The following is a 13,566-nucleotide window of genomic DNA, read 5'->3' on the forward strand; positions in this document are numbered from 1 at the left end:
TGAAAGCATATTAGCCAATTGTTGTGGAGAGCGATCGTTTTCGCTATTGAAGAGAATTAAGTGTCCTTTTGCGTACTCTCATTTCTGATGGTAAATTATCTTTATCAGCTCTGTTATCTCTAGAAGGAAGTTTGACCTAAAACTTGATTATGCGGGACATTATACATGAATTTATTACAAGAAAACAAAGCAGGAAATACATAAAGAATCACTAATGCGCACAAAACACATTATGATTTACCTTTATCATTTGTATCCTAGTTTTTCCATCTGCGACTGCAAAAAAAATTTCTAACATGAAAACCATAAATTTATGTTAGATTTATATTAAATGATTTCTTTGCAAAACATCTAAATTATTAAAGTTTTTTCGTATGAAATTGATATTTTAAAGTTTTCTTTCTATCAAAATAATATCCAACACTTTCCTTCATATTTTTTGTGTGGTGTGGGGGGGGGGGGGGCACCCAGGTGTGTTAATCGGTCCCTGACTACGTGTTCTGGTCTAGTCTGTTCCAACGTTATGCGGCAAGTTCTGTAATAAAGATGTTCGTTTTTATCGAAAGTTCTCGTTGTTTGAAAAGATAATAGATAAGTGGTTTTATTTTTTCGTAGAAGAGCTGTGAGTATAACCCCCCCCCCCCCCACACACACACATACACACAGAAAAAATATGAAGGTAAGTGTTGGATATTATTTTGATCGAAAGAAACTTTAAAATATCGATTTCATACAAAAAAAGTTAATAATTAAGATGTTTTGCAAAGAAATCATTCAATATAAATCTAAAATAATTTTATGGTTTTCATGTTAGAAAATTTTTTACAGTCGCAGATGGAAAAAACTAGGATACAAATGGTAAAGTTAAATCATAATGTGCATCAATGATTCTTTATATATTTTCTCCTTTGTTTTCTTGTAGTAAATTCATCTATAATGTCCTCATAATCAAGTTTTAGTTCAAACTCCCTCCTATTGATAACAGAGCAAATAAAGATAATTTATCATCAGAAATGAGAGTATGCAAAGGACATTTAATTCTCTTCAGTAGCGAAAATGGTCGCTCTCCGCAACAATTGGCTAATATGCTTTCATTTAATTAAAAAAAAATTGTCAAATGACAAAAAAAAATTTCCCTTTAGTTGGAGGTCCTGACCACTGGTCCCTGAAAAAAACATTTGATGACAGAAATTGGGTGCCCCCTTTTCTTTGGTGCCCCGGGCCCCGAATGCCCCTGCCGTAAATCAGTCCCTGCGCTTCAGTATATCTCAAAATCGGCGCTCAGATGATGACGCATGAGTCTGAAAGGAGGGACGTCTCTTCGGCACGCACTCGCCGGAGGCGACGGCATTCAGGAGGCGAGTGCGTAGGTGCACCAGTAGACGAGGTTGAGGATGAAGAAGGAGAAGGGGAAGAAGAACCTGGAGAACTTGTCGATGGCCAGGGCGGCGTCCATCTCGCAGCAGGTGGTGGGGGAAGGGGCGCCGCTCAGGCTGCTCGCCCCTCCCCCCGGGCGCCCCGTTGTTCTTGCGATGGAGCAGGAGCTGTAGAAGAGAGAGAAGTGTTACACACAAGGATTTTGAATGTAAAATCCCGCCAAAAAGGCCTGTAATTGCATTTTTTCTTTCTTATATTTTAGTGGCTGCGTTGCCCGACTTTAAGCGGTGTACCTCGAAAATAAAATTTATGTCGATTGACGCGTGTTCAACAATCTTCTTCTTTACTAATAATAAAGCTGAAAGTCTCTGTCCGGAGGATGTCTGTAGGATCTCTGTGACGCGCATTGCGCCCAGACCGTTCGACCGATTTTCATATATACTGTATATATATACTTTTTATTTCTAGGCTACTTAAACCGTAACAGGGAAAATGAAAAAGTAGGACACAACAAAGAAACGTGAGGTCTCAGAGACCGCTCTATTTTCAATTTTTTTTTAAAAAATCGTGTAATTAAGATACATTCCTGTAATTTCTCTTAGATGTTTTTTGAACTTTTATTAGCATGGGGAAAAAAGATTTTTGAATTTTGAATCGAAATATACCTTTTTCTAGGATATTTTAATAGAGTCTTAAAAGTTTTCGAGAAAAATCATATGCTGCCGTAAATACCTAACTACTCGTAATAAAAAATAACTATGCCTAACTATTATTAAGCAATCACGATTGCTTATTGATCTCATTTGACCGTTTTTGAGGTCCGTGCCTTTTTCAGCTTGGTCCAGAAGCCTCTGCAGCACCACCGCCCACCGTCCTCTGCAGGCGGCGCGACTGCTCCGGTCCTGAGCTATCCGCTTCTCCTGGTCGGAAGCGTCCATGTCCTACACACACAAACTCACGCTCTCACACACATACACACACACGCCTACGTGCATACACACAGGTCTACGCACACACAAAAGCCCCCACTTACACACACAACTGTGCACACGTAATCGCCCAGGAGGAGAGGCAGGCTTGGTGGGGGGACAGGAGCTGTTTCTATAAGCAATAACTCCAATGAGTAGGGTCCTGTTTCAGTTCGTGATTGCGAAAAACATAATTTAAATTCAAAATTTCAGAATTTAAATTAATTTTTTTATTAATGATTTCATTTTAGTTCTTTAATATGTAGAGAACATTTTAGTACCTGAAAATCGATCATATCACGTTACGGGAAAACTTTGACAGCCCTTTAACTATTAGTTTTCCTCATCATATTTCGAGGAATAATTCAGCCTTCATTGTCCAGAACATCATTGCGTAACGTTTGTGAATATTTCAAACAACTCTTAACCTCATCTAGAATATTTTGCATCTCTTTTACATAATGCGGATAAGACTAAATGAACCTATATCCGCGGTTTCTAACGTTATAAGAGTCATGTCTACTACTGCCGAAAATTGTAACACTGAAGGGAAGGTGCGGTCTCACCGACATTTTCTAAGGATGCAATGAAATTTTAACCAGATGCACTCGTCTAAAGATATTGATAAGCAAGGCAGGAGGTATCCAAGGTCAAACGAGCTGATTTGTGCATCACATGACTTCCTTTGACTCCAATTTAATGTTATTTTCTCATTATTGGCAGTTTTAATGTGATTCAATTGTCTACTCTCTAAATATCACCAACAGTGGTCAAATTAAAACCAGATTTAAAAAAAAATAGAAATAAATTGTAAAAAAATCGCCAAATTTGTTGCCAAGTTGGCGACAAAACTTGGCGACCAAAAGACTGGCGATATATCGCCAAGTGTCCGCCAAATTATAACACCACTTGAGTTTACATCGAAATTAACAATGATTTACCCCCCCAAAAAGGACAAAAGACCCCCTTTGGAGCATACGAATGCAACCAAAAAAGAAGGTGCACAACGAGACCCCACTAGGAGTCTACGTACCAAATTTCAACTTTCTAGGACATTCCGTTCTTGAGTTATACGACATACATACACACATACGTACATACAGACGTCACGAGAAAACGCGTTGTCATTAACTCGGGGGTCGTCAAAGTGGATATTTCAGGTGTCTGTACGTTCCTAGGCACATATCCACTTGTGGTCAAGTTGAAAAAAAAACTCAACATTCATTCGGGGGCGAGCAAAATGGAAATGAAGGCCGATTTTTTGGGTGAAATTTTTTTCGCGAATACAATACAGTCGAACCTCCATAGATCGAACTTCCACATATCGAAATTTTCTATATATCGAAGTCCCAGCAAAATTTCTATGTTCATTACATAGAAAACCTGTTTCTATATATCGAAAAAATCTCTATATATCACAAATTTTTTTTTTCGAGACATTCGTAGATTTGTTTTCCACTTCAGACTTTTTGTCTCGTGAAAAATGAAGGTTAGGGTAGAAAATTATGTTTACTAAAGGTTGCTACGAAACTCACAAGGAATCTGGGGTTGAGGGGTGTGTAGAAAGGTCGTTTCGTTCTTAAATTCCATCAAGTTTATTTCAAATCTTAGTTGTAACCAGTAACATTGTAAAATCGGTTTCAAGTTATCCTTTTTGTCTGCTGATTATCATTCCTAGTCTTTTTAGCTTCAGTAAAAATCATTCAAGTGAAGTAGGTTGATTTTTTTACTTTTCTCTCGATTACACTGTCAAAACGAAACCCCCTAATGTTGCAAATCAAGTTAATTGCCGAAGAATGAAGATGTATGACGGCGCAAAAAATGTAATTTCTGCTATTTTTTATTTTTTAACTTTCATTTAATCCGATGCTCGGGTAGGTTTTATACACGAAAATTAGCTTTAATTTTAGTGTTTTTAGGAGATTTGTACGATAAAATAAGATCGTTTCTATAGATCGAATTTTTTTCCGGAAATTTGCTACTTCGATATATGGAGGTCCGACTGTACTTCCTTTCTTGTAAAAGGAAGTAAAAACAAAAAGCTACTGGAAAAAACCATTCAATCAGACTAAAAATGAAATAAGGATGGTGGGCTGAACTTTTGTGCGTTCTGTGAGACCGCACCTCCCCTGTTACGGGTTAGGTACAAAAGGTATTCTTTAATACATTTGGGTATTTTTCGACAAACAGAAACAACGCTGACAAAGAAAAATATTATAAAAACAAAGAGAACTTATAAAATATTATAATATATAATATTATAATAAATAACAAATCGACAATTACAATAAATAACAAGTCGATATTATATCGAGAGTCGTATGAATTGCGTGTGTATTCGTGTAGGCGCATGTGTGTGGGTGCATGTGTCTATGTATGTATGCATGTATGTGTGTGCGTGTTGTGTATGCAGTGCTGTGTGTGTACGCGCGCGTCTGTGTGTAGGCGTTCGTGTTTGTATGTATGTAAGCATATGTGTGTGCGTCTGTGCGCAGGCATGAGTGTGTGTATGCGTGTAGCATATGGATGCAACCTGGAGATTGTTTTCGCAAGAGGAGCGTGCTGGTAGAGGGTGCTGGCGGGAAAATAAAATGATAGGAAATAAGCAATCGTGATTGCTCAAAAAAATGAACCCTGGTACTTTTTGACAAACGTAAACAGGCAGAGAGCTTGTTTGTCTGGCAGAGAGAAAGTGCAGTTTTATAGGGCGGCTCCCACGGCAGCGTAACCTTGTCCAGCTCGTCGACCGAGAACCCCCGCATGAGCTTGTTGGTCGGCGAGTGTCCCATGTAGTGGTTGACGACGGCGAACTCCATGAGCGACATGAAGACGAAGACCGTGCAGGAGGACATCCAGACGTCGATGGCCTTGACGTAGGACACGGGGGGCAGGGAGCTCTGCGACTGCGTGTTCTGGGTGGCCAGCGTGAGGAGGGAGGTCACGCCCAAGGTCACGCGGGCCGGGATGGCCTCGGGCCGGATCCAGAACGAGATCCAGGACATGACCACGATCAGGGTGGTGGGCACGTACGTGTGGAACAGGTGGTAGCCCAGGCGCCTGCGCAGGTGGAACACCACGGCCAGGCACGTGAAGTTGCCTAAGGGGAGAGAGACCAATCAGGACTTTCGTGAAGCACACCCACCAAATACAGTAAATGACCTTTATAACGCACACCTTGGGACCAGAGCTTTTGCGTTATACAGGATTTTGCGTTATATAGATCATTTCACACATTTTGAAACTGATATTCAGAATATATCTATGTATTAGCACTTCAGAATGAGCTTTATCTGCAATGAGTATTAAAGCACCAATATTACAATGAGTTATTCACAAATAAATACGTTTCACAATCAAAATCCTGCACTTCTGCTAGCTTCAGGGTTTGCATAACAGCTGCCTTTTCAAGAGCCATCTGATATTTTCTGCTTACTATGAGTACTCATTTTCAATTTAAAAGCTTTGAATTAAGATGAAAAACTTTCAAAATTTAATTTGTCTAACAATTTTTATAGTTCCAAAGCAAAACAGAGGGGTTTTTTAAACTTCAAAACCTATTGTTTACTTCTGAAAAGTAGTGCGGTTTATAGAGAATCGCGTTATACAGGTCGGCGTTATGACGGTCTTCTACTGTATTTACAATCATAAAAAAACAGACTTCAGCTGTTCATTTCGTGCCATCTTTTCGAAGACGCCGGGGAATTCCTTATTTCCCTTTCGATTCTTCTGCTCCCTGATTTTCCAACAACTAATAACTCTGATATTCATTTACGTGCATACAGTAGAAGACCGTTATAACACACAACTTGGGATCAGAGCTTTTGCCTTATACAGGTTATTGCGTTATATAGATCATTTCACAAATTTTAAAACTCATATTCAGAATATATCTATATATGAGCACTTCAGAATGTTTTTTTATTTGCAATGAGTATTAAAGCACTAATTATGCAATGCAATATGAAAATATCTTTCACAAATAAATATGTTTCACAATCGAAAGAATGTAAATTATCCTGTTAACTTCATGGTTTGCACAGCAACTACATTTTCTAGAGCAGTCTGGTTTCATTTTTTTTTTCTTCAATGAATACTAATCTTCATTCAAAAGCTTCGAATTAAAATGGAAAGATGAAAAACTGTTTCAAAATTTAGTTTGCCTAACAATTTTTATGTTTGCAATGTGAAATAAAGGGGTTTATTAAACTTATTGTTTACATTACATGGGGGCAAAACCTATTGTTTACATCTGAAAAATTGTGCGGTTTATAGAGAATTGCGTTATATAGGTCGGCGTTATAGCCCAGACGCATGCGCAGGTGGAACACCACGGCCAGGCACGTGAAGTTGCCTAAGGAAAGAGAGGGGCCAATCAGGACGCTTGCGAAGCACAACCACCAAATACAGTAAAAGAACATTACATCAAATACACTGCCAGCTCGCTCAATTCCAGCCGAGGACTGCAGTTTCGTGCTTATTAGCACTCATCAGTCCCGGCTTAGGAAGTGACTGAGCTGGAGGTGGGAAAACCTCTTAGGGAAGCCAAGAGGGCCAAACAGACTGGTAGCTGATACAGAATTAGCGCAGACCAGACGAGTGGCCGAAGCGGTGGTTCGTTCAACTCATAGGATGAAGGCAAAGCATGGTATTTCTAGAAGGCAAGGCATGGTATTATAGTTTCGTGCTTATTAGCACTCATCAGTCCGGCATAGGATTGACTGCAGACACAGTCACTCCTATGCCTCAGTCACGATGTCCAGGATCGTGACTGAGTCTGCAGTCACTCCTATGCAGGGCTGATGAGTGCTAATAAGCACGAAACTGCAGTCCTCGAGTAGTGACTAGGAGTGACTGCAGACACAGTCACTCCTATGCCTCAGTCACGATGTCCAGGATCGTGACTGAGTCTGCAGTCACTCCTATGCAGGGCTGATGAGTGCTAATAAGCACGAAACTGCAGTCCTCGAGTAGTGACTAGGAGTGACTGCAGACACAGTCACTCCTATGCCTCAGTCACGATGTCCAGGATCGTGACTGAGTCTGCAGTCACTCCTATGCCGGGCTGATGAGTGCTAATAAGCACGAAACTGCAGTCCTCGACTGGAATTGACTGAGCTGGCAGTGTATTTGATGTATTTCTGCCTTAGCCCTTGCTATAGGGCGGTGACTTACTAAAAAAACATTAAGGGCTGTTCACTTATCGGCCGTCCGTCACGTCCGCGCCGACTTTTTCCACCCGAAACAGGTTTTCTTTGCTGGTTGCCATGACAGCAAGCGACATTGAACGGGATCGGTTTCGATCAGAAGAACATTAATATCTGACGGCCGTGAAAAGTAGGAGAGCATTTCACTGGTTTCCGCCAATCAGCGCGCTCTTCTCCCTAGTGGGTGAATTCAGTCACGTGATTGATGTACGGCTACCGTATGTGAATGCTACTCTGTTTTCGTCGGCAGTCCGTCACGTTCAAAAACGGGAAGGACGGCCAGTAAGTGAACAGCCCTTTAGAACGCACACCCTGAGCACTACAGCATGAACCGTACCGAAAATGAACAGGGAAGGTATTTGGTATTTATTAATCACTAGCTGTACCCGACGCGCGTTGCTACGCCAATAAAAAAATACATTCTTATACTGATTTTCATGACAATCGGTTGAACGGGGCAGAAGTGGCTACTCTGCAGTGCCACCTGGTGGCGAGTGGCTTCAATGAGCATATGATGCACCTTCTCCGTAGAAAAATACATATATATAGCAATTTTCATAATAATCGGTCCAGGTATCAGGTGAAGCCGTGACTATACTCAAATTTTGTACTCACGCAGTTTGCAAGATCCATCCATCGCTAAAAATATCAAATAGAAAAAGTTTTAAATCCCCCCGTTGCATGAAAAGCCATAAAACAATAAAGAAGGAATTTATTTGTTAAATTCAAGAAAAATGGCAACAGCTAACTTCTTATCAATGAGATCTTTCACGCGAATTAATTTCTGCATTTTATTTGTATTTATCCGATGGATTGTGATTTAAATTGGAATAAAAAAGGAACGATCGATCGGATTTTTTTTCCAACTGGTCTATAAACATTCCCGGTACCAAAAATAACAAACGGTGAAAGTTTCAGCCAAATCTGCCGGGTAGTTTTTGAGTTCATGGATGACATACAGACAAACATTCATTTTTATACATATAGATTTGCCGGAACAACCAGAAATATTAAGTAACATTAGATCAGAATCATGGGAAAATAAAAGCGTTTCATAAATGTTTAAAATTTTAATCGAGCGTAACATATCAATACTTATTACAAGATTCGACATTTGAGTATCCTGATGCGTACAAGATAAGTAATCTAAAGGCCCTTCTTTTCAATGTCAAGTTTTTTTGTCAGATTAAAAATAAAAACGAGTAGATAACTACATTCGCTTCATGCAATGACGCCAAAGAAAGATACTTTAATTAACCAAAACACGATATGAAAGTCATGAGAGATTTCTTTTCACGCGATTTTTTTTTTTTTTTTTTTTTTTTCGCTTTTGCTTCTTTGTTCGTTTCTTCTACGTAGTTACTTCATTGAGAAGAAATAGACATTTGGTATATCTGCTCACGTCGATGCGTTTTTATTCCGGAATTAGCTATTCAATTATCAGCCGATTTAAACGTTTTTATTTTCAATGTTGTTATTCAAGATAGTTCTGATAGATAGTTTTAGGTAACAGTTTTGCAGGATATAAATAGCAAGACATTAAATGTTTAATAAGGTAAACGGAACAATAAGCAGTTGTCAACATATTTTAAACACTTTTAAATATGTTCGGAAGCTCTAAGAGCTACAATATGATCAAATGCCTTTACTTACGCGAAATTTCAAAGATTAATCCACGAAATTTTCAGTTTTCTACTTCATTCAATGTGAAAGTAAATTTCGTTGCAACTTCCAACGTCCGCCATTGAAATTGAAGTTGTCGTTGGCCGATATGTCACAGCGCATGCGCAACGAGTCGCCCTCCTATTGAATGGTTTTTTAGCACTTTAGTTAACGTCGTTCACCCTCTGAGAAACCAGAAGCACCTTAACGACGCTTCCTAGCCTCCGTTGCACCCTGAGGCACCGTTTTTTCACCCTAGGGTGAAATTATTTACCCCTGAGGCACTCCTGGTTTTATCACATCCTGGTCCTCCCTAGTGTATGTGTCCCATTAGCCACATATGGAGGTCTGGGGCGGGGGAAGAGGGCATAGATGGTGTTAACTAGATACACAATGAGAAACCCGTTCCATCAGAAATTGAGACTTTCTATAAAGGCTGCGTTCGGAAACGATCCACCGGTTACACCGCGTGGTTAGCCCGGTGTGGTTATGACGTATTTGGAATTTCTCTAGGAATTCCGGTAGAACAGCTGTGTTTCCGAACGCTCGTGGTTAAACCGCGGTAGTTCTAGTTCAGCAGCAAACGACATTCCAATCAAAGCGTAACTTTCATAATAGGCAAGTCACGTGCGTTACGATCAAAACATGAAACACGACCGGATTGGCCAACACAGACTTTGTGACGTTTCTGATCTTGCTAACCGCTTCCAGATAGCGGTGCCACAGGTTGCTACCGAGTCGACCGCCAGAAAACGACCGCAGCGTTTCCGAACGCGGTTAAGTGACGTCACCGGTTCCACCGCAAGCGTTTTCGAACGCTGTTAAGTGACGTCACCGATTCCACCGCAAGCGTTTCCCAACGCTGTTAAGTGACGTCACCGGTTCCACCGCAAGCGTTTCCCAACGCTGTTAAGTGACGTCACCGGTTCCACCGCAAGCGTTTCCGAACGCTGTTAAGTGACGTCACCGGTTCCACCGCAAGCGTTTCCGAACGCTGTTAAGTGACGTCACCGGTTCCACCGCAAGCGTTTCCGAACGCGGTTAAGTGACGTCACCGGTTCCACCGCAAGCGTTTCCGAACGCTTGCGGTTGCACCGAGGAGACCGATCCTTGTTTCCGAATGCACCCAAAGCGTGCAAGCGACCAAAAAGCGCATGCGTGCGAACAACTTCTTCCGTAACCTGGTAAGGCAGCCAACAGCGTTGCATCCTCGTAGGCTACGCTTTTGCCCGTTTGCTTCAAGACTCAAGCGTGTTCAGCGGCTTCAACTATACAGACTTGTGCATCCAGCCATACTACAGCCGCTATATAGACAGGCCGACGCATCAGCTTCAGTTTAGCCTTTTTGGATCGGATTTTTCATTGTTGCACTGCTTGGGTTACCACAGCTAAGTGTCGGATTTCGCCAAATTTGCCAAAAAAAATATTTTATTTTATAAACAATTCACGTGCCGCTAGTAATTGCTCACAGTGAACAATCACCAACGCGATAACTCGCCAGAAAAGGCAACCACTCAAACACGCGCTCCGATCCAAAAAGGCTGATCTTAAGCTGATGCGCCGGCTCGTATATATGGGGGTCTTAAGTCATACTCATAGACTAATAATAAGAGTAGACCGAGCTATGGCAACCCTTTTGCTGCTCATAAACAAAACCATGTGACTGGTGGATATCCTAGCAACAGCGGACGTTAGTCGTAGCAGACGATCAACGCCAGCGAGAAATAAAATAATTAGAATGGATGGAACACCGAAGAATGATCTTTTATGGAGTCCGATTTGTAAATTTGTTATTCTAAGTTGTAAATATTTTGTTAATATAGTGAGTTTTTCGTTTAGATAGTATTGTGCATTTTCTTTAGTCCATTTCAAAAACTCTCTTAAGCAATAAAAGATGCAAGCGACCAGAAGAATCGGCAAACGGTAAGATTTTTACCTACAGTTTCAATTTAAGATACCGATGAGTACATTTTTGCGTTAACGCAAAACGTTTACGCCATTTCTTTCACGCCAACGCTGACGGCTCCAAATGAAATAAAAGTTACCGAAAACTGATCAAAAACTATTACCAATGTCAAAATAATGCATAACTAAAAGAAAAACAGTTCAATCTCTGCAGCTGGAAAAAAAATTATAATGAAAACAAATTACTTAAAATACATGTCGAGTGCCAAACTATAGATAATGCTGCCATCTAGCAACCATGCTGCCAAACTCTTCGCCAAGCCCTTCCACCAGTCACATGATACATCTATGAACCCATTTTCTTCATCAGCAAGAATGAGAAAGCTCGGTCTACTCTTATTATTTGTCTATGGTCATACTACATCTATGGGTGCATCAGAGGGTGAGTATGGAATGGAATGACGTCATACCCGTGGAGTAGGCAAGGGTACAGTCCTGGGTGGAGCTCTGCACGATGTCCAGCTGGGGCAGTTCCACGTCCTCGCTCACCACCAGGGGGTCGGACACGTTCCACAGGAAGATCAGGTCGTCCGTCGTGTGGGATACTAGGAGAAACCCGATTGGCTCATCAACATCAACTAATGTAAATCGCTACTTTTCCGTTAGCCGTGGGCGCAAGCGAAAATCGCCAAATGATTGCGTCGAGAACGCCAAGCGATGATTCGCCAAGCGAACACGCTCAACAAGGGTTGTAAGAAAATTGGTGGATTTCTTCATCAATTTGGGGATTAATCGCGTGCGCCCGCCTAACGGAAAAGTACAGTATACTCCCGATTATCCGTGCTAATCACCGGGCGGCGTAGCACGGATAATCGAAAAACACGGATAATCCGAAAAATCATTTAAGGAATATGCAGGGTAACTATTTAAGGGGAAATTAGAAAAAACTAAATACTAACACAGACCAGGAACTTTTCTTCGAAATTTATTGCTTAAAAAAAATCGGTGATACATTTTTGTTCTCTTTGTTTGTTTAAATTGTTGCGTATGTCCGTACGAATTTTTCTTACTGCTATTATTTCTTCGCAATCGTAACTTCTTTCATCAATGTAAGCCAATAGATATTCTACAGATTTTAGAGCAGTAGAATGTGGAATTGTATAATCTTCATATTCCTCATCTTCGTTTTCGGTATCATCACTTGCGTTTGATTCAGTTACTAGTTCAATGATATTTTCGTCAGTTAGACATAGAAATCCTGATTCACATTCGTCGCTTTTAAACCACTCTTCGACCTTTTCAGCGTCAACGGATTCGAAACCTTCGATTTCTTTAACTTCCTCAATGATGTTATCGATAACATCATCGAAGCTTTAGAAAAGTGTGATTCCGAAATGATGCACGGATAATCCGCACACGGATAATCGGGAGTATACTGTACTGTTCAACCACAAATTGTATGGAATTGGTGAACGTCCAGATGAGACGAATCTATGTGAATAAGGGGGAAAAGTAAAAATTTGATGCGCGTATTCCGTTCATTTGAATGCGACTCTGCTTCATTAAATAATTCGATAAACCGATCGACCGTCATATTACCGGCATCGTGAGGCCGGTCGACGCGACGGTGGTGCTGGCAGAGGGTGCTGGCGGGAAAATAAAATGATAGGAATTCAAAACAGTCAAATGGGAACAATAAGCAATCGTGATTGCTCAAAAAAAAAAAAAAATCCAGCACCTGGCATTCATTTGAATTTTAAATTCTAACTACGGTGGACTCTCTCTCTATCTCTCCTTAATATAACACTCCTTAATGTAAACAACTCGATATTCTAAACACATTTTGATGGTCCGGCAAAACTCTATAGACTTAAGGCCGACCTCTCTGTATCCTGAACACCCCAAGTATTACGGACGCCATTTTTAACCCCGTTCAATGATTACTTCTCCATATACTGAACACGTTCACAATCGGTACTCGGAAATTCCTATGAAAAACCTGAAATACCTTCTCAAGTTTCATCACAATGATTGAGGAACATTAAGAAGATGAAGCGAAGAAGAAGGAAGATCATTTTCGCGGATGTTGGCTGCATTTCACGCAATCATCCAGCTGAGCAATTTGAGTCTGAAGTTTCTGCTACTGAACTGCGCATGTCGAGAATCCAACCATTCAAGACCGTACGATTACTTCCAAGGGAATACGCGGTTGAGAATCCGCTGGAAAGCTTTTCACTTAAATAGGGAAGTTGCAACCTATTAAATGTTCATATTTTGACTATTGGATATCTTCTTTACTAATAATAAAGCAGAAAGTCTCTCTGTCCGGAGGATGTCTGGATGTCTGTAGGATATCTGTAGGATGTCTGTAGGATGTCTGTGACGCGCATAGCGCCTAGACCGCTCGGCCGATTTTCATGAAATTTGGCACAAAGTTAGTTTGTAGCATG

At 40.7% G+C, this 13,566-nt stretch overlaps 1 protein-coding gene across 1 annotated transcript; it reads right to left on the minus strand.

Moving 5' to 3' along the window:
* Nucleotides 1-1,268: 1,268 nt before the first annotated feature.
* Nucleotides 1,269-13,037, minus strand: LOC129233038 (glycine receptor subunit alpha-3-like). The gene is made up of 4 exons (XM_054867120.1): nt 12,998-13,037; nt 11,587-11,721; nt 5,075-5,442; nt 1,269-1,544 (listed from the first exon to the last, which is right to left on the minus strand). The coding sequence occupies exons 1-4, from the start codon at nt 13,035-13,037 to the stop codon at nt 1,269-1,271; spliced, it is 819 nt and encodes a 272-aa protein (XP_054723095.1).
* Between the last annotated feature and the right edge of the window lie 529 nt (nt 13,038-13,566).

The sequence above is a fragment of the Uloborus diversus genome, unplaced genomic scaffold (genome assembly GCF_026930045.1).
Source record: "Uloborus diversus isolate 005 unplaced genomic scaffold, Udiv.v.3.1 scaffold_15, whole genome shotgun sequence".
NCBI classification, from domain to species: Eukaryota; Metazoa; Arthropoda; class Arachnida; order Araneae; family Uloboridae; genus Uloborus; species Uloborus diversus.

What these genes read in the sequence shown, in the direction of transcription:
- LOC129233038 (XM_054867120.1), bottom strand. Translation starts at nt 13,037, where the DNA reads ATGGCGTCCGTAATACTTGGGGTGTTCAGGATACAGAGAG. An exon ending in GGTGTTCAGGATACAGAGAG is followed by an intron (nt 11,722 to 12,997) that starts GTCGGCCTTAAG and finishes GGTTTCTCCTAG; the next exon opens with TATCCCACACGACGGACGAC. An exon ending in CGGTCGACGAGCTGGACAAG is followed by an intron (nt 1,545 to 5,074) that starts GTTACGCTGCCG and finishes TCTCTTCTACAG; the next exon opens with CTCCTGCTCCATCGCAAGAA.